Source organism: Rhincodon typus, chromosome 18, assembly GCF_021869965.1.
Source record: "Rhincodon typus isolate 14 chromosome 18, sRhiTyp1.1, whole genome shotgun sequence".
NCBI lineage: Eukaryota > Metazoa > Chordata > Chondrichthyes > Orectolobiformes > Rhincodontidae > Rhincodon > Rhincodon typus.
Window position 1 is genome coordinate 655248 of NC_063349.1, and position 21662 is coordinate 676909.

Here is a 21662-nt window from a genome sequence, read left to right on the forward strand (position 1 = left end):
TTATCTCAGATTCTCCAGCATCTGCAGTTCCTACTATCTCGAAAATATTTTAAGAGCAGGGAGGTTAAGCTGGAACTCTACAAATCTTTGTGTAGTGTAGCAGTTGTAGCCTAACCAGTTTTGATCACCGCACTATAGAAAGAATGTGATTTCAGTAGAGAAGTATATTGCCTCAAATGGAGCAGTTTAGTTACAAAGAGAGGTTGGATAAGTTTGGGCTGTTTTGTTTAGAGAAGAGAAGGCTAGTTTGGGTTATTTTGGTTAGAGAAGAGAAGGCTGAGAGGGGAAGCAATAGAGCTGTATAAGATTATGAAGGGCATAGATGTGATCTGGGTGGATAGAAAGCAACTGTTCCCTTAGTTGAAGGATCAAAAACAAGGGGCCATAATTTTAAGGTGATAGGTAAGGAGGTTTCAAAGTGATTTCAGGAAAACGTCTTTTCATTCAGAAGGTTGTGGGAATCTGGAATGCACTTCCTGGTTGAGTAGTTAAGGCCAGAAGCCTCATAACCTTTTCAAGTGCTCATCCAAGCACTTTTTAAACATCATAACATTCAAGTCTAGTGCTGGAAATGGAGAGTAGTGTAGATTTAGAGATTTTTGTCAGTAAATTTGGTTGGCCAAAAACCTTGTCTGTACTCTACGATTCTAGAACCCCAACCCTCAACATGGCACGTACAGAAGGTGTAACACCTGCCCTTTACCTTTCCTTTCTGCATTGTTTAGTGCCCCAAACACACCTCCAAGGTGAAGTGAATTGCTTGTCTGTCTTTCAATCTAGTCTACTGTATTCAATGCTCAAATGGGTCTCCTCTTCTTTGGCATGACTGGGTGACCACTTTGCAGAACACCTTTGTTCGGTCTGTAAGAATGACCCCAACAGTCCAATTGTTTGCCATTTCAATACACCCTCTTGCTCCCACGCTAACATTTCTGTCCAAGGCTTGCTGGTGTTTCAGGCATGTCCAGTGCAAACTGGAAAAATAACATTTCACTTTCCACTTTGGCACTTTACAAGCTTTAGCTTTCAACATTGAATTCAATAATTTTAGGCATGAAAATTGTCCTCCAGTGTGATTACATCCATTATTTCCCCCGACCTTCATTTCTTGCTTGCGTAGGTCTAATTTTCGCAAAGTCAACCTACTCACAGCTGTCATTAATGCCTGTTTTGCAGTGAAAGTGCGTAGGTTTGGGGCTAGTATATTGAGGTGGATAGAAGACAGGTTGGCAGACAGGAAATAAAGAGTAGGAATAAGTGAACCTTTTTCTGAATAGAGGCAGCAAATAGGTGGAGTACTGCAGGGATCATTGCTAGTTCTCCAGCTATCCACTATATATTAATGATTTGGATGAGGGAACTAAATTTTGTATCTCCACATTTGCAGATGACACAGTGCTGAGGTGGGAGGGTGAGCTTGTGAGGAGGATACAGAGATGCTTCGTTGTGATTTGAACAAGCCAACTTAGTGGAGAAATGCGTGGCAGGTGAAGAGTAATGTGGATAAAAATGAGGTTATCCACTTTGGTAGCAAACACTTGGAAGGCAGATTATTATCCAAATGGCTATAAATTGACAGACCTGGGTGTCCCTGTGCACCAGACGCTGAAGATAAGCATGCAGTTGCAGCGGGTGGCAAAGAAGGCAACTGGTATGTTGGCTTTCCGAGCGAGAGAATTCAAGTACAGGAGCAGGGATGTCCTGCTGCAGTTGTACAGGCCTGGTGAGACCACACCTGGAAAACTGTGTTAACTCTGGCCTCATTATCTGAGAAAAGATGTTCATGTATAGAAGGAGGGCAGCAAAGGTTTATCAGATTGATTCCTGGGGTTGGGGACTGACGTATATGGAGAGGTTGAATTGGTTAGCATTGCATTTGCTAGAGTTTAGAAGAATGAGGGGGATCTTCTAGAAACCTTTGAAATTCTAACAGGACTTGACAGTGTAGATGAAGAAAGGATGTTCCCAATGGCAGGTGAGTCCAGAACCAGAGATCATAGTCTGAGGATATGCTGTAAACCATTTGGGACTGACAGGAGGGAAATTTTCTTCACCAAGAGAGTGGTGAGCTGATGGAATTCACTATCACAGAAAGCATTCAAGGCCAAAACAATGTATGATTTCAAGAAAGAATTGGATACTGAACTTGGGCTAAAGAGATCAAAGGATATGGTGGAAAATGTGGGAACAGGTTATTGAGTTACAGTTTAATGAATGGCAGAGCAGGCTTGAAGGGCCAAATGGCCTACTCCTACCCTGTTTCCTATGTTTCTTTGAGATTGTTCCTTTGCTGCCATTGTGTTACCCTTTTTCTTTTGCTGTTGACACCCTCATCATCTGCTCCACTTACTCCACCTCCCCTTTTTACAACAGCATGAATATGGTCATTTTCCAGCCCCCTTCAATTTTAAAGAGCATACAAAAGAGATTTTCAAGAATGGTTTCATGATCGATTGCTTAGTTACCTAGGTAAACTGGAGAAACTGGCCTTTTTTAATGAGTAGCGAATGTGGAGAAGATTTGATTGAGATGTTTAATATTAAAAAATATCAACTGAGAGAGTATATGAGGGAAAATGTTTCCAGTTGTGGAAGAGTCAGTAAAGAGAGACACAGAGCAAGAGACTCAGTCAAATGCCGCCTGCTGCAGAGTTGTGCAATACTATTCCTGAAGTGGTTGTTTGGAAAATATCTAAATAAAGACACAGATTGAAAAGTAATTGTCAAACCGCGTTGGGGCAAATGAGGGAGAGTTTTGTGCATTGAGATGCTGTGATCTGTAATGCAGTACCTGAGTAGGTAGTGAAAATAAATTCAGTAGCAATTTCAAAACATTGAATCCGTACTTGAAGTGGAATAAGTTACAGTTCTGTGGTGAAAGGTCGGGTGGGTTTTATGAACTTTGATATGTTAACAATCCATTTTGGAATCATCAGCTTTTAAATAAAAATACAAACATCTTGTTTCAACCAAATCTCCTCCTTTTCCCCTCTATCACTTCTCCTCCACCCCCATCAAGTCTACATTTCAGTCTGATCCCTTCTCATCCTTCTAACTGTAGTGAATACAAGCTCCATTAAACTAATTTCTTCTCATGGGACATGTTGATTTCCTAATTGCTTGCTGCACCTGCCTGTCTATCTTCATTGTCTTCTGTGCAAAGATATCAGATCCCTTTGTACATCACAATTCTACAATATATTGCCATTTAAACTGTGCTTTTTTGTTTTTCACACTGAAGTTTCATACTTATCCATATTTTACTGCATCTGCCCATCGTTTGTGCACGCATTCAACTTGTCTATATCACTCTGAAGTCTCCTTGCAGCCTCCTCACAACTCACAATCTCAGCTAGCTTTGTGTCATCAACAAACTTGGAAATGTTGTATTTGATTTCCTCATCCAGATCATTTGTATATATCGTAAAAAGCTGGGACCCCAGCACTGATTGCTGAGGTGTAATGCTGGTGACAAACTGTACCCAGATAAAGATCCATTTATTCTCACTCCTGCATCAGTCTGTCAACCAATTCTCAATCCACGCCAATACCATACACCCATTCTGTGTGCTTTAATTTTTATCCACTGACGTCTGATGTGGGACCTTACCAAAAACCTTCTTGAAATCTAAATACACCACATCTATTGGTTCTCCCTTATCTATTCTACCAGTTCCATCCTCAAAAATCCTCCAGTTGAATAGCTAAGTATGATTTCCCTTTCATAAACCCATGCCAGCTTTGTCCATTCACATTAATGTTTTCCAAGCATTCATACAATCACATCTTTTGTAATAGATTCCAGAAGTGTGATGGAAAGCTCCTAACTTGACTTGATGAGTGCAGCTCCAACACTCAAGAAGCTTGATAGCATCCAGGGAAAAGAGAGCCACTTGATTGGTCCCACATCCACAAACATTCACTCCCTCCACCACTCCATACACACGAACATCAACATCATCAGCGTCCTGACTTGGAGAAATCTTATTGTTCCTTCAGTGTTGCTGAGTTGAAATTCTGGAACTCTTGTCCCTAACAGCACGATTGGTGTACCTTCAAACTGGCCATATCCTCGGATTGATTTTTAAAATATGTTCATTGGATATGGAACATTTATTGCCTGTCCTAAATTGCCCTTGGAAGATGGGGATGAGCTGCCTTCCTGAACCACTGCTGTCCATGTACTGCAGGTAGACCCACAATGCCATTAAGGAGGAAGGTCCAGGACTTTGACCCAGTGACACTAAAGGAACAATGATATACTTCCAGGTCAGGATGGTCAATGCCTTGGAGAGGAACCTGCAGTTGGAGCAGTATCTATTGCTCTTGTCCTTCTAGATGGAAGTGGGTGTAGGTTTGGGTGATGCTGTCAAGGGAGCCTTGATGAATTTCTGCAACTGAACATCAGTGGTAGAGGGAGGGCATACTATTGCAACTGGGCATCAATGGTAGAGGGAGGACATGTTTGTGGATGTGGTACCAACCAATTGAGCTTACTTGTCCTGGATAGTGTCAAGAGTGTTGTTGGAACTGCACCCATTCAGGTAATTGGGGAGTATTCCACCACACCCCTGACTTGTGCCCTGTGGGTAGAAGACAGGCTCTGGGGAGTCAGGGGAGTTACTTGCAGGATTCTGAAAATCTGCTGTGCTCTTTTAGCTCCTGTATTTGTACATTTAGTCCAGTTTCTGATCAAGATTAGCCCTAGCATGTTGATAGTCAGGGATTCAGTTATGATAATGCCATTGACTGTCAACAGATGATGGTTAGATTTTCTCATCTTGGAGATGGTCATTTGCCTGGCATATATGTGATTCAAATTTTATTTGTCACTTTTCAGCCTATGCCTGGATATATTACCCAGGTTTTGCCACATTTGGAAATGGACTGCTTCAGTAACTGAACAGTCACAAACTACGCTGATCATCACGCTGTCATCAGCAAACATCACTACTTATGTCATAATAATGGAGGGAAGGTCATTGATAAAGCAGCTGAAGATGGCTGGACCTAGGAGAATTTTCCTGAGGAACCCCAATAGAAATACCCTTGAGTTGAAATGACTGACCTCCAGTCACCACAGCCAAAATCCTGTGTCCCAGGGTTGTCTCCTAACAGCGGAGAGTTTTCCTGTAATTCCTATTGACTTGAGTTTTTCTCCGTGATGCCACATTCAGTCAAATGTGACCATGATTTCAAGGGCTGTCACTCTCACCCTAATCTGGCATGTTTAGAGATGGTCATACTGCAGCTCAAGGGACTAGAGGAAAGAAGGGAATGGGTGACCATCAGACAGACCAGAGAGAGCAGGCATTGTGCAGGAGTTCCCTGGGCTTCCACTCACTAACCTGCAACTTTCCATTTTGGAAGCGGATGATGGTACTGGTACTTCTGAAGAGTGCAGTCAGAGCCAAGATTCTGGTGCCACAAGTGGATTGACTGCATGGAGGGAGAAAGAGGAAAAGAAGAGCAATAGTGGTAGGGGATTCTTTAGTCAGGGGAGTAGACAGGCACTTCTGCAGCCAAAGATGTGACTCCAGGAGGTGTGTTGCCTCTCTGGTGTCACTGAACAGCTGCAGGGCATCCTAAAAGGGGAAGGTGATGAGTTCAAGGTTGTGGTAAATGTTGGTACCAATGATATGGGCAAAGTGAAGAATGAGGTCTTGTACCAAGAATTCAGGGAGTTAGGCAGTAAGTCAAAAAGCAAGATCTCAAAGGTTGTAATCTCTGGATTTACACATGCTAGCGACAGTAGAAATAGGAAAATAGGACAAATGAATCTGTGGCTAAGGAGCTGGTGCAGGGGGCAGGGTTTCAGGTTCTTGGATCATTGGGACCTCTTCTGGGACAGGGGTAACCTGTACAGAAGGGACAGGTTGCACCTAAACTGAAGGGAAACCAATATCCTCACAGGGAGGCTAGCTAGTGCTACTTGAGATAGTTCAAACTAGAGTCGCAGGGGGCTGGGAACCAGTCCATTGGTTTAGCGAATGCAGGGACTGAGGGGAAGGTAGATCTTATGACCAGTAAGTCTGAAAGCAGGGAAAAGTAAATGAATACAGTGGGTCTGATGGGCTGAATTGTGTTTATTTCAATGCAAGGAGTATTTTGGGTAAGGCAGATGAGCATGGATCGGTACGTGGGACTATGGTGTTGTGGCCATTGTAGAGACCTGTTTGAGAGAGGGACAAGACAGGCTGCTCTACATTCCAGGATTTCAGTATTATAGACAAGATAGAGAGGAAGGTAAAAGAGGTGGAGGAGTTGCATTACAAATCAGGGAGAATGTCACAGCTGCACTCAGGATGTAGTGGAAGACTCATCCACTGAGGCAATATGGATAGAGCTCAAAAATAAGAAAGGTGCAATCACTCTGATGGGATTATGCTATAGACCCTCCAGCATCTAAGATAACTATGAGTAAGGATAAGTCTCGACCTTGTGGCAAGGTATTAAATTGGGGTGGACAAATTACAATAGTATTAGGCAGGAGCTAGACAGAGTTAATTAGGAGCAGCTGTTATGAAGCAAGTCTGCACTTGACATGTGGGAGTTGTTTAAAGACCTACTAAGGAGGAAGGGCAAGGATGGCAAGGTAAGGGACACTTGGATAACAAGGGAGAGTGTGAATTTAGTCAAAAGGAAGAGAAGCAAATGTAGGGTTTAAGAAGCTAAAATTGGACAGGAACCATGGAGAATATAAAGAAAACAGGAAAGAACTCAAGTAAGAGATTAGGAAGCATGAAGTGTCCTTGGCAAATAGGGTTAAAAATAATCCCAAGGCATTTTATACGTAAATTAAAAGCAAGAAGATAACTAGGGGGAGGATAGGATCACTCAAGGACAAAGGAGGGAATTTGTGCTTGGAGGCAGAGACTGTGGGTGAGATCCTAAATGAGTACTTTGCATGGGTATTCACCAAGGAAAAGAAAATGGAGGATAGTAAGGTTAGTGTAGGGCATGCTAATATGCCAGGGCATTTTGAGGTCAAGAAAGAAGTGATATTGGGTGCCTGGAAGAGCATGAAAGTGGATAAATTCCCAGGACGTGATAGTATCTACCTCGTTATTGAGAAAGCAAGAGAGGAGATTACTGTGGTCTTGATCAAGATCTTTTTATCCTTGCTAGCTACTGGAGAGGTCCCAGAGGGCTGGGAAGTAGCTAATGTTGTTCTGTTCAAGATGGGAAATAGGGATAATTTAGGAAATTATAGACAGGTGAGTGTCACACCGGTGGTTGGAAAGCTATTGGAGAGGATTCTTAGGGATAGAATTTGTGCACATTTGAAAAAGCATGACCTAATTAGGGACAGTCAGCATGGCTTTGTGCAGAGCAGGTCATGTCTTACTCACTTGATTGGGTTTCTTTCAAGGAGGTGACGAAGACGATCAATGAGGGTTGCCAGATGGATTTTAGTAAGGCTTTTGACAAGGTCCCTCATGGTAAGCTCATGCAGAAGATTAAGTTGCAGGGGATTCACAGTGACTTGGCCATTTGCATTCAGAATTGGCTTGCCCATAGACAAGAGAGGATAGTGGTGGTATAGTGTTTTTCTGGCTGGTGTTCTGCAGGGATCCGCGCTGGGACCTCTGCTGTTTGTGATTTATATAAATGACTTGGATGAAAACGTAGATGAGTGAGTTAATAAGTTTGCAGACAATACAAAGATCGGGGTTGGAGTGGGGGGGAGTTGTGGATAATGTAGAAAGTTGTCAAAGGATATAGCGGGATATAGATCAATTGCAGATATGGGTGGAGAAATGGCAGATGGTGTTTAATTTGAGCAAGTGTGAGATCTTCCAAAGTGCACTTTGGAAGATCAAATGTTAAGGGAAAGTATACAGTTAATGGCAAAACCCTTAACAACATCGATTTACAAATGGACCGTGGGGTCTTAGGCCACAGCACAGCTCCCTGAAAGTGAACACGCAAGTAGATAGGGTGGTAAAGAAGCCGTATGGCATGCTTGCCTTTATTGGTTGGGCAATTGAGTACAAGAGTCAGGATGTCACGTTGCAGCTTTATAAGACTTTGGTTAGGCCACACTTAGAGTATTGTGTTCAATTCTAGTTCATATTACAGAAAAGATGTGGAGGCTTTGGAGAGGGTGCAGAAGAAGTGTACAGGGTGCTGCCTGGATTAGAGGGTTTGAGCTATAAGGAGAGGCTGGACAAACTAGGGTTGTTTTCTTTGGCATGGCAGAGGCTAAGGAGAGACCTGACAGAAGTTTATAAAATTGAGAGGCATAGACAGGGTTGACAGTCAGAATCTTTTTCCCTAAGTTGAAATGTCTAATACTAGAGAGCATGCATTTAAGGTAAGAGGGGGAAAGTTCAAAGGAGATGTGAGGGGCAAGTCTTTTACACAGAGAATGGTAGGTGTTTGAATGTACTGGCACACATGGTAGAAGTAGATACAATAGGGTATTTAAGGGGCTTTTGGATAAGCATATGAATAAGCAAGGAATGACAGGATAGTGACCATGGGCAGGCAGAATAGCTTAGTCTAATTTGGCATCATGTTCGGCATGATATTATGAGCCGAAGGACCTGTTCCTGCACTGTACTGTTCTATGTTCTAAGCTTATTTTGTCCATCTTTGAACCAAGGCTGTAATGAGGTCAGGAGCTGAGTAGCCCTCACGGAACTCAAACTGGGCGTCACTGAGCAGGTTATTGCTGAGCAGGTGCTGCTTGATAGCACTGCTGATAACACTTTCTATCACTTTACTGGCGATCGAGAGTAGCCTGTGGTGGAAATTGGACAGGTTAGATTTGTCCTGCTTTTTGTGTTTCACGACATAGCTGGGTAATTTTCCTCATTGTCACATAGATGCCATTCTTGCAGCTGTAATGGAACAGCTTGGTTAGGGGCACAGCAGGTTCTGGAGCACAAAGTTTTCAGAATGTTGTCAGGGACCATAACCTTTACAGCATCCAGTGCCTCCAGCCATTTTTTGATATCACATGGAGTAAATCTAATTGGCTGAAGACTGGCATCCTGGATGTGGAGCCATAAGACCATAACACATAGGAGCAGAATTAGGTAATTTGGCCCATCGAGCCTGCTCCACCCTTTAATCATGCTGACATGTTTCTCAACTCCATTATCCTGCCATCTCCCCATAACATTTGACTCCCTTATTAATCAAGAACCTAACTCTCTTTGTCTTAACAATATTCGATGACTTGTCTCCATAACCTTTAACAGAAATAAATTCCACATCTTGACCATCCTCTGGTTGAAGAACTGACCCCTAATTTCAGTTCTAAAGGGTTGTCCCTTCACTCTAAGGCTGTGCCCTCAAGTCCTGGTCTCTCCTACTTGTGGAGACATCTTCTGCATGTCCACTCTATCTAGGTGTCTCAGTATTGCATAAATTTCAATCAGATCCCCCACCTCATCCTTCAAAACTCCATCGAGTGCAGACCCAGAGTCCTCAACCGCTCCTCACATGACAAACCCTTCATCCCTGGGATCATTCTTGTAAACCTTCTCTGGACCCGCTCCAAGGCCAACACATCCTTTCTTAGATGCAGGACCCAAAACTGCTCACAGTATTCCAAAGCAGTCTGACCACAGCCTTATACAGCCTCAGAAGTACATTTCTATCCCTGTTTTCTAGCCCTCTTCAAATGAATGCTAACATTTCATTTGCCTCCCTCATGCCAACTGAACCTGTACGTTAACCTTAAGAAAATGCTGAACTAGGACTCCCAAGTCCCTTTATGTGTCTGATTTCTAAAGCCTTTCTCCATTTAGAAAATAGTCTGGAATTCTATTTTTCTATTCCATTCTATTCCTACCAAATTGCATAACTTCATACTTTCCCGTATTTTATTTCATTTGCCCACTCTCCTCACTTGTCCAAGTCTTTCTACAACTTCCCCACCTCCTCAAGACTACCTGTCCCTCCACCTTTCTTTGTGTCATCTGCAAACTTAGCAGCAATGCCCTCAGTTCCTCCAAATAGATCTTTAATGTATGACATGAATAGTTGTGGTCCCAACACTGACCCCTGTGAAACTCTGCTTGTCATTGGCTGTAATCCTGAAAAAGACTCCTTTATCCTCACTCTCTGTTTTCTGACAGTCAGCCAATCCTCAATGTATGCCAGTACATTGCCCCAAACACCATGGACTGTTATCTTATTTCACAGCATCCTGTGCGGCACCTTGTCAAAGGCCTTCTCGAAATCCAAATAGATCACATCCGCTGGCTCTCCTTAATCTAAACTGCATGTTACACCCTCAAAGAATACCAGCAAATTTGTCAGTATGACACAGCAGTGGTGATTCAGCCCTATTTTACCATGCACTACCAAGCACTCCACAGTCTCATCCTTAATAATGGAGTGCATAATCTTACCAATGACCAAAGTCAGGCCAGCAGGCCTGCACATTCTTGTCTTCTGCCTCCCTTCTTTTTTTAAACAGGTGGTGTTGCATTGGCAAAAAGTAAGAGCATTCCTCAGTCCTCTATCCAGTTGAGTGAAATAGGACTTGTCCACCTGACACCTCCTGGCTACCTCCACAGATCAAGCCAATCTTCAGCAAACCAGCTTGGCCAAACCGTAACTCCGTCCCCTCCCATGCTACTTCCATGTAGCCTGGCAAATTGTCTGTCTTCAGGTACTTTCCAATTCCCTTTTGGAAGCCACAATTTTAATTAGGCCCCACCATACTTTCAAGCAATACTTTCTACATGCTAACCACCTGCTGCACAGAAAACATTTTTTCACATGCTGCTGAAATTGCTGAATCTTTTGCCAATTAGTGTGAAATGAATTATTCTGGCTCACAATTCTTCCAACGTGAACAGTTTCTCTCTGCCCACTCTGTCTGTAACACTCATGACTTTGAGCACCTCCATCAAACCTCCGCTCAGCCTTCCCTTCTTGAAGGAAAGTGGCCCCAGCTTCTCCAATCTATCCACATAACTGAAGTCTTTCATCCCTAAAAACTATTCTTGTGGATCCTTTCTGCACCCTTTCCCATGGTTTGACATTTGTTTCTGAAGAGTTGGACATCAAGGCTAAACCAGCATATTTTGTGCAACATTGATATTGGCAAAATAAATTTTTTGAAGACCGGTTTTTTCTTTCAGAATTGCTAAATCACCCTATGAAGTGACTGTCATTGCTTCTGATGGTCAATGAATTTAAAAGTTGCACTTTTGAACTTAAATGACCATAGAATTCAGATCTGCTTAACTTAAATGTAAAAGTGGACCAAAATAAGGCCAAATAAGTGACAGATCAGAGGTCACAGCTGATACAAGCCCTTTTGATCAAAACTGCAAGTGTCAATGCAATATGAATGTGCTCCAGAATCCTCTGTTAATTAAGAGCCTCTGGAGGAGGCTGAGATGGATCATCCACTTGGCAGTTCTGGCTGAAGATCGTTGCAAATATTTGAGTCTCAACCATCATTAATGATGGAGATATTTGTGAAACCACCTCCTCCACTGAGTTGTTTAATTGTCCACCACCATTAACGATTGAGTCATGGAAACAGACCCTTTGGTCCGACTTGTCTGCGCCGACCAGATATCTGAAATTGATCTAGTCCCATTTGCCATCATTTAGTCCATTTCCCTCTAAACTCTTCATAGTCTTGAACCCATCCAGATGCCTTTTAAATGTTGTAATTATACCCGCCTCCATCACCAACTCTGGCAGCACATTCCATACATTTATCACCTTCTGTGTGAAAAAGGTGCCCCTTGGGTCCCTTTTAAATCTCACCCTTCTCACCCTAAACTTATGCTGTTCAGTTTGGACTCCCCACCCTGGGAAAAAGACGTTGGCTATTCATCTTATCCATGTCCTTCGTGACATTATAAACCTCTATAAACGTCTGAAGCTCCAGGAATAAAAGTCCCAACCTATTAAGCCTGGATAGCTCACTGGGTAGAGCATCAGGTGGTTAATTTGAAGGTCCTGTTTTCAAGTCTTTGTTCAGCGAATCAGAGGATGACGAAGAGTCATCACAGCAGAATTCTGGGAGAAATTGCCACAGCCATCACAACTGTACAGCAGGTCAGGGAGAACCTGGTGTCAAGGTGTGAGGAGAGAATCATGGATGCTAAGTAAATAAGGGAAACAAATGGGGATTTTTTGGACCTTATACACATTAACAGGGAGGAGGTGTTTGCAGCCCTAAAGCATGTTAAGGTGGATAAATCCCTGGGCCTGATCAAGTCCATCCTCTGATGTTGTGGGAAGCTAGGGAAGAAATTGCAAAGGCCCTTGCAGAGATTTTTGCTTCATCTTTAGCTACAGTTCTAGAAGTTCTAGAAGACTAGAAGTTGGCTAATGTTATTCCATTGTTTAAGAAAGGTAGCAAAGACAAGCCAGGACACTACAGGCCAGTGAGCCTGAGATCAGTGGTAGACAAGTTATTGGAGAGGATACTGAGGGACAGGATCAACCAACATTTGGATAGTCAGCATGGATTTGTGTGCAGGAAGTCATGTTTGACAAATCTTTTAGAGTTTTTCGAAGAGTTAACCAAGAGGATTGGTGAGGGTAGGGCGGTGGATGTTGTCTATATGGACTTTAGTAACGCTTTTGACAAGGTCGCGTACAGGCAGGCTAGTTAAGAAAATTAGGTTGCATGAGTTCCAAGGAGAGCTAATGAATTGGATTCAAAATTGGCTTGAGGGTAGGGAGCAGAGGGTGATGGTTGAAGGCCGTTCCTCAGACTGGAGTCCTGTCACTAGTGGTGTGTCACGTGGGTTGGTGCTGGGACCTTTGTTATTTGTCTTTTATATAAATGATCTGGATGTGAATGTACAAGGCATAATTAGTAAATTTGCGGATGATACAAAATTAGGAAGTATCGTTGATAGCGAAGAAGGTTATTAAAAATTACAGAGAGTTCTTGATCAGATGGGGAAGTGAGCTGAGAATTGGCAAATGCAATTCAATACAGGTAAGTGTGAGGTGTTGCACTTCGGAAAGTCAAGCCAAGGTAGGACTTATACAGTAAATGGTAAGTTCCTGAGGAGTGTTGTGGAACAGAGGGAGATAGGAGTACAAGTTCGTAGTTCGTTGAAAGCGGCATCTCAAGTGGACAGGATGGTGAAGAAGGCATTTAGCATGCTGGCCTTCATTGGTCGAGGGGTTGAGTATAGGAATTAGGACGTTGTGTTACAGTTGTATAAGTCGTTGGTGAGCCTGCACTTGGGAGTATTGTGTACACTTTGGTCACCCTGTTGTAGGAAAGACATAGTTAAACTGGAAAGTGTGCAAAGAAGATTTACAAGGATGTTGCCAGGACTAGGAGGCCTGAGTTATCGGCAGAGGTTGGTCAGTATAGGACTTTATTCCTTGGACTGTAGGAGAATGATGGGTGACCTTATTGAGGTGTATAAAATTGTGACGGGTATAGATAGGATGAATGCATGTAGTCTTTTCCCCAGGGATGGGGAATTGAAAACTAGAGGGCGTAGGTTTAAGGTGAGAGGGGATAGATTTAAGAAGGACCTGAGTGGCACCTTCTTCACGCAGATGCTGACTATCCAAATGTTGGTTGATCCTGTCCATCAGTATCCTCTCCAATAACTTGCCTACCACTGATCTCAGGCTCTGCCAGAGAAAGTGGTTGAGGCAGGTACAATAGCAACATTTAAAATACATTTGGATAGGTTCATGGATGAGATGGGTTTAGCGGGATATGGACCAAAAGTGGGCACCATGGTCAGCATGGATCAGTTTAGGCTGAAGGGCCTGTTTCCCATGTTGTATTACTCTATGACTTCACTCAGCCTCTCCCTATAGCTCAAGCCCTGTAATCTGTTTGATCTGATCTGTCAGTTGTAGAAATATTTAGCTGTCTATAAGTCTGGTATTGTTCTAAAAGACTTGCATGCTTAGGCAGATCCTGGATCTTGTCAGATCTTGTCAACTTCTTTCCATATTCCTTCCCTCTTAAGTGCACAACACTTTCTCTCTTTCAAACAGTATTGCCCACACTATTCACTCTATTACACTTATGTCATATTAAAACAGTTTACATTCTATATTCCTATTATAACATATCCAGGGAGGCCTAACTGTGGTTGGTTTAACCTTCCATTGCACAGAGAAGGAAGGAATCAAAAAGTTCTGCCATTTCCAGGTTTTCTGGCTTAGTATGCGAGGGCCTGAACTTCCTTCTGAAAGTGTATTGCTTTGATTTTTAGGAGCGTTCTGATAAAACAGTGAAGCGTCTTCAACTAATGACACAGCGATATGAGGCCCTAGAGAAGCGACGAGGGATGGAAGTGGAAGGCTTTAAAAATGACATCAAACTGCTGCGACAACGGCTGAAGGACGTGGAGAGACAGCTGTTCAAGGTGAGCTGAAGCATTTAATAATCACCAGGATTACATTATATCTTTCTGTTTTGCCTCAGGACACAACTTGACCATGACCTGCTCTGAAGTCACTACCAATTTCACTCCTTTCGAACAACACTCAGTGCATTTACCCATTCAATCACAAGGTGACATTTTTGGAAAAAACAGTACTCATTTCAAGTGCTGAGACAAACCATGAGTCAAATAGCAATCAGCTTAGAGACTGGTGAAAGGCAAGGTGCAAGATTCAGGAAGCAGTCTGTCAGCAAGACAGAGTGGCTGTGTGTGTATAGTTGGAGTACTGGGTGAAGGTAGGGTGGTGGGAGGTAGGATATCGTGAGGCAGAGGGAGCAGTGTTTTGTGATCCTTTACTGTTGTTTGTGTTTGTCAGGACCAATATAATTCCAACTTTGTATGCTTTTTCTTTTGTACTATGTTATGGGAAGGTGATGGCCTAGTAGATTATTGGTAGACTATTAATCCAGAAACTAAGCTAAAGTACTGGGAATCTGGATTTGAATCCTCCATGGTTGATGGTCCTGGATTGTATCAAGCTTCTTGAGTGTTTTTGGAACTGCAACCATTCAGGCAAGTGGAGAGTATTCCATCACACTCCTGACTTGTGCCTTGTAGATGACAGACAGGCTTAGGTATGAGCTACTTGCTGCAGTATTCCTAGCCTCTGACCTCTGATCATTTGGTGAGTCTAATTGAGTTTCTGGTCGATGGTAACCTCCAGGATGTCAGTAGCAGGGATTCAGTAATGGTAACACCATTGAATGTCAAGGGTCGGTGGTTAGATTGTCTCTTATTGGTGATGGTCATTGCCTGGCATTTGTGTGGCATGACTGTTACTTGCCACTTGTCAACCCAAGCCTGGATATTGACCAGATCTTGTTGCACTTGAACATGCAGTGCTTCAGCATTGGAGGAGTCGCAAATTGTGCTAACATTGTACAATCATAAGTGAACATCCCCACCTCTGACCTTATGATGAAGGAAATGTCATTGATGAAGCAGTTGAATTTGGTTGGGTCTAGGATACTACCCTGAGTAACTCCTGCAGAGATGTCCTGGAGCTGAGATGGCTGACCTTGAGCCATCACAACCATGTTTCTATGTGCCAGATATGACTTCAAGCAATGGAGTGTTTATCCCCTGATATCCATTGAAACGTGGTTTTGCTCGGGCTCCTTGATGTCACCCTCGGTTGAATGCAGCCTTGATGTCAAGGGCAGTCACTCTCACCTCATCTGTGGAGTTCAGCTCTTTTGGCCATGTTTAAATCCTGACTGTGATCAGGTCAGGAGCAGCGTGGCCTTGGCAGAACCCAAACTGGGTGTCACTGAGTTTATTATTGCTGATGATGATGACAATCAAGAGTAGGCGGTAGTTGGAAGGGTTGCCTTTGTCCTTCTTTTTATGTACAGCACATAGCTTGGCAATTTTCTGTATTGTCAGAAAGCTGCCTGTGTTATAGCTGTACTGGAAGAGCTTGTCTAGGTGAGCGGCGAGTTCTGGAACTCACATCTTCAGTACTACTGCCGAATATTGTCATTGTCTTGCAGCGTCCAGTTTCTGGGATACTTCTTCCTACCATTTCTTGATAGAGAATAGAATAGCAACTTATTGTTATTTTTTTCCAAAAAAAATAGTGAAAAGTATTGTAAGTCGCCATACCATGGCACCTAAATTAATGACAGAAGTCCTAAATAAGAAAGCGAAAGCAAAAGTTCAACACAATTCAATTAATGACTCCTGGGTTCAGCATACACCGGAAAACTGGGCTGAAACCGCTCCATAATGCCGAAATGAGATCTCCATGCCATGACTTGACCTCCATGCTGGACAGTTAGAAGACCTGGAAGCCGCCTCCAAAGCAAGGACAAACCTCGTTCCAGTACTGGACCTTCTGCTGGGGAGGGTAGACAATGGAGTTCCATGAGTGTCAGTGCTGGGACCGCTGCATTTTTTAACATACATGAAAGACTTGGACTAAGGACTAAAATTTCAAAATCTGCCAATGATATCATTGCAAATAGTGAAGGTGTGCGAACAGACAAATGGAAAATGGAATTTAATGGAAACAAGTCTGAAATGATGGCTTTTAGCAGTTCCGGGAGAGGTAAGGTAACACATGCAGGGACAGACTACCTGCAAGTCAATATGCATAGATCTTTGAAGGTGGCATGATGTATCGAGAAAGTAGTTAGCAAAACGTAGAGAATCATGAGCTTCATAAATAGAGGCATTTAGTACGAAAGGAAAATTATGTTAATTTTTTATAAAGCTTTGTTTAGGCCAATTCTATTCACCACACTTTAGGAAGGATGCAAGAGTCCTTTAGAGAATACAGAGAAGATTTACTAGAATGTTTCTAGTGATGAGGGACTTTAGCTGTAGGGGTAGATTGGAGAAGTTAGGGTCTTTCTCCTTGTAGCAAAGGGAATTGAGGGGAGATTTAAGAAGCGTACAAGATTATGATTAATGTAGATAAAGTAGACCAAGGCTGTTCCCATAAATGTTTTTATTTATTTCATTCAGGCAGGTGGCCTTTGTGGGCATGTATTGCCCAGCCCTAGTTGTCATTGAGAAAGTGGTGAGTTGCCTCCTTGATCCACTGCAGTCTTTTTGGTGCAGGTGCACTCACTGCTGTAGGGAGGGAGTTCCAGGATCTTGACCTCGTGATAATGAGGAAACAACAATCTGTTTCCAAGTTAAGATGATGAGTTGCCAAAGAAGAACTTGCAGCTGACAATGTTCTCATGTATCTGCTGCCATTGCCCTTCTAGATGGCAGAGGTCATGGGTTTGCGAGATGCTCTCTCAGCAGCCTTGGTGAATTTCCAATGTGCTTTGTGCATCAGTGCTTGATTAAGTTGTAGGTAGTGAATGATGCTAATCATGCGGGTTGTTTTCGCATGGATAGCATCAAGCTCCTTGAGTGTTGTTGCAGCTATGCTTGTCCAGGCAAGTGGGGAGTATTCCGTCACTCTCCTGGCTTGTGCTTTGAAGATGATGAAGACAAGAGGTGAGTTACTTAATGCAAGATTCCTAGTCTCTGACTTCCTCTTTAGCCACAGTATCTTTTTTCAGCTAGCTCAGTTCAGTATCTCGTCAATAGTAATCCCCAAGATGTTGATTAAAGGAGATTCAGTGATAATGTCATTGAATGCCAAGGGGCACAGAGTTGTAGTTTTGGACTATGACAAGAAGTGCAGCAAGTTAGAATTGATGTCCCTGTTATAGAGGGTATGTGATTCTAATTTACTGCTCAAATTTTAACAAAAATCAAAACCTAAAAGTTAACTTTACTGCAAGGTGAAGGAAAACTAAAGCTGCAGAACACAGTAGATTTGAAAAATGCAAGATTTGGTTACTATCCAATAATGAATTAAATTTTCTGCTATCTCAATATTGGTTATCTGTATGTGTTTGCTAATCACACCATATTTTCTGTCACTTGAGAAGTAGAAAAGCTGATTTTTTTTTTCTCCCAGTAATTTTAAGCTTCTGCAATTTTGATGACCTGACCCCCTCTCATTTCTTATTCAGATGATTGATCCACTCTCTCCTTGACTCAGCATTCTTTTCAGCTGAATTATAGTTTATATTATGGGTATTTTTACCTTCTCTCTGCAGGTAACACTTGGAATCGGGCCTGACCAGGATCTTGCTATCCTTCATGAGGTGCGTCGAACAGTCAGCCAGTCAAGGCATATCCAAGGAGAGCTTAAGAATCTGAAGGCAAAGATTTATGGCTTAGAAAGTCAGTTGCGATTTGGCTAACATTATCGCATTGAGAGTTCACCACATTGTTTAAGTGTGTGGTCTGGCTGTGTCAGTAGCAGTAAAGTGATCCACCGTTGGACAAGATTTATTTGTAGCCAAATAATATAATGTGCTTCTGCCAGCGTTCTGCCAGACGGACACGGGGGTGTCATGTCCCACTTTGTTTTTTAAGATATGAGTCAAGGATTGCTTACAATTGTTTGAATGTTTAGTCAAGCTTGTTAAACTTCACTTAATTTCTTTTTGTTTCCTTTTTTTGTCAATTCCCATAAGTGTTGGGAATTAAAGCAATTTTCCAGGACATTCAATGGAGATACTTTAGTTTTCCCTGAACTACAACTCTCCACATAAAACAAAGGCCTGGCAGCATCTATGGAGGGAGAGAGAGAGAGAGCAAAATCAATGTTAGCCCTTCAAGTTCAATATGACATTCTGCAGGTTCTGGACTCAAAATGGTAATTCTGTTTCCCTCCCTGCACAGACCAGTTGACATTTTCCAGTACTATGTATTTTTATTTCCGATTTCCATTATTTGTAATATTTTGTTTTTATTTACAGCAGCATTCAAGATTGATGTTTGGTGTGAAGACTTTGTGTTTGTTAATTTGAAATGTCTTTAATTTGCTTGGTGTTACATGCTTAGTCTCAAGTCAGCTGACCTCCACACAATGTGGTACAAAGGCTGCAAACTCCTGGTGTGCGAGCAGGGTCCTGTTCATGTTGGGTTGGAGCAGGCAGCCGTTGGGTTTGAGGATGGAGCGGGGCAGCCGTTGGGTTTGAGGATGGAGCGGGGCAGCCGTTGGGTTTGAGGATGGAACGGGGCAGCCGTTGGGTTTGATAATGGAATGGGGTCCTGCTGGTGTGTGGGATTGGAGCAGGGCCCCATTGGGGTCCTGTTACCATTGGTATGGTATCAGTTACCGTTACCAGTCCCAGAACACTGAATCTAGTTCAGTCCCTAAAATGTTCCCATTCTGATGAAGTAGTTCAGCCCAGATTGGAAACTGAGCTATACTTCAAAATATGTGACTTAACACCACACTGGAGTAAATGCATTCATCCACTAAAAAAGAAAGGCAATTTTACATTTAACAAAAAGTATCACTTAAAAAGCCACTCAGTTGTCAGGGCAGCATCTGTTTGCAGCAGAATTTGCTGATTGATTGGTGCACAAACCTTCCATATCATGTCAGTCTCAGCATAAAGAGGGGGCTGTCTCTGCAGAGGAGCTTTCTCTTCTCACAACTTGAACAGGAGCACAGGCTTGTAAGGCCTCAAAACTAGTGCTGTGAAGCTTAGTGCATAGTGAAATACTACTCTCTGTGCCTATCATATCTCCATCTCAGTATGTTTTGAAGGAAAGGGTGATATTTTCTGATAAAGTGTATATGCTGGAAATTTCCATTTAAGTGTGCAGATAAGGTATCTTGGAAAGTGACACTGTACCCCTTGATGCCAATTTGATTGAAAGCTGTTTTAGTATCAATGATGATGGAAGGTGCAGTTTACCTTAGAATAGTGTGTTGTCAGAATTTAATTGATTTCAGTTGAAATGAATGTAATAGACTGGTTGCAGCTTTGTGATTGTGCTCATAAATTTGAGGGAGCTGAATATACATTTGGCAAGTGAAGTAGTTTTGGGAGTAAAGGTTGGTACATGCTGCAAACTATAGACTTGACATGATGCTTCTTTTCTTATCCCATATTATTGCTTTGCTCTGAATTATGTGATTTTGTGGTGTGATCGCACTGATTCAACACATTAGTATATTCAAGTGGCAGCAGGGAAAAGTGGTGCCTCTGTACTTGTGACCATGTAAAGTCAGTGTCATTGTGGTTCAACTGTTGGAACTTCTCTTCCCCAGACGAAGGTTTATTGTTTGAGCCTTGGCTGACATTGCATTATTGAAGTTGTCCACAAGAATGAGACCTTAAGCATGATCCTAACATTTTGTTCAGTGAATACAAAAAATTCCAGTGACACTACTCAAATATAAGTAGTCCTCTTATTTAGAAATAAAAACTGACACCACCAGCAATTGAAAAATTCATTATTCATCTTATTGCTGTTTTCACAAATCTTTGTGTGCAAGTTCTGTTTGCCAAGTTAGCTGGAAAAGTAATTCACTTGTGTTTTCTTTGGCTTGTTGAAAGATACTGTATTTCTAAATTCTTTCTTTTGATATTCAGTTTTGGAGTACCAAATAAAGTTTTTTTCAACATTATTTGTGATTTAAATCTCATTTCGGGATTTTACATCTTATACACAAATGTCTATGTCTTATTAAGTTTAATCCTTTTGTTATCTCAAAAATAAAATTAAGACATTTCAACTGTTTACAGTTATAAGCCTGACACCCCTCAGCCTCTTGTGATACATAAAAGCCTTCAAAGTCAGTATTGGTCAACTAATCTTCTGTCTGAAACAGGGATCCCAGTAGATGAGGGAGCCATTCAGAACACGTTCTTGTTGATGCCTAACCAAAGCTTTACACATGCCTGTATATTTGATATTATATATTTAATTGTCCTAGAACTCCAATGTAATGCACCAAATGCAGAGTAATTCATTCATTCACTGAAAACCACAAATGCTGGAGTTCACAGTGGGTCAGACAGCATCCATGGAGAGAGAGCAAGCTAATATTTTGAGTCTAGATGGCTCTTCATCAGAGCTGAAGTGATATGTGGAGGAGACAGCATAGTTGATAGTTCAAATTAAGTGATAGGAATGTGAGAATGCAGAACAATGGTGTGTCTAACTGTCGGACTTGAAAGGGTGGGGAAGGGGAGAGAGGACATGAATACAGAATATAACAAGCTAAACAACAGGGAAGAAATGGGAATTGGTTCACAATTTGAAGGTCTTGAACTCAATAAATATTAAGTGCAGAAGGCTGTAAAGTGCCAAATCTGAAGATGAGATGAGGGCAGCACGGTGACTCAGTGGTTAGCACTGCTGCCTCACAGCACCAGGAACCCAAGTTCAATTCCACCTTCGGGCAACTGTCTGTATGGAGTTTGCACATTCTCCAGCAGAACGCCACATCTTCCCCTTACACCCCCATCTGTATTTCGCAGTGATCACTCCTTCTAGGACAGCCTAGTCCATTCCACAACCACCAAAACCACCCCCGCCTCCCCAAACCACCTTCCCATATAACTCCAGAAGGTGCAACATATGCCCTTCACCTCCTCCCTGTTCACCAAGGGCAAAGAAGCAGCGTTTCACTTGTACCTCCTCCAATCTTATGGATTGTATTTGCTGCACCCAATGTGGGCCATTCTACATTGGAGAAACCAGACACTGACTGACTGGGTGACTCTGCTCTGTGGGCAAGCAGGACCCTAACCTTCCCATAGCTGGTCATTTTAGCACAGTGTCCTGCTCACATGCCCACATGTCTGTCCTAGGCATGCTGCAGTGTTCCAGTGAATCACAGCACAAACTGGATGAACAACATCTCATAGAATCGTAGAATCCCTGCAGTGTGGAAACAGGCCATTCAGCCCAACAGGTCCACACCAAC

At 42.5% G+C, this 21662-nt stretch overlaps 1 protein-coding gene across 1 annotated transcript in view; it reads left to right on the plus strand.

Moving 5' to 3' along the window:
- ccdc77 (coiled-coil domain containing 77) overlaps nucleotides 1–20357 on the plus strand; it is a 97099-nt gene extending 76742 nt beyond the window's left edge. Inside the window, exons 9-10 of the mRNA XM_048607800.1 lie at nucleotides 14186–14338; nucleotides 17983–20357. Of these exons, the coding sequence (XP_048463757.1) occupies nucleotides 14186–14338; nucleotides 17983–18129 (300 nt within the window). The 3' untranslated portion in view covers nucleotides 18130–20357. The remainder of the gene's footprint in view (nucleotides 1–14185; nucleotides 14339–17982) is intronic.
- The last annotated feature ends 1305 nt before the right edge of the window (nucleotides 20358–21662 follow it).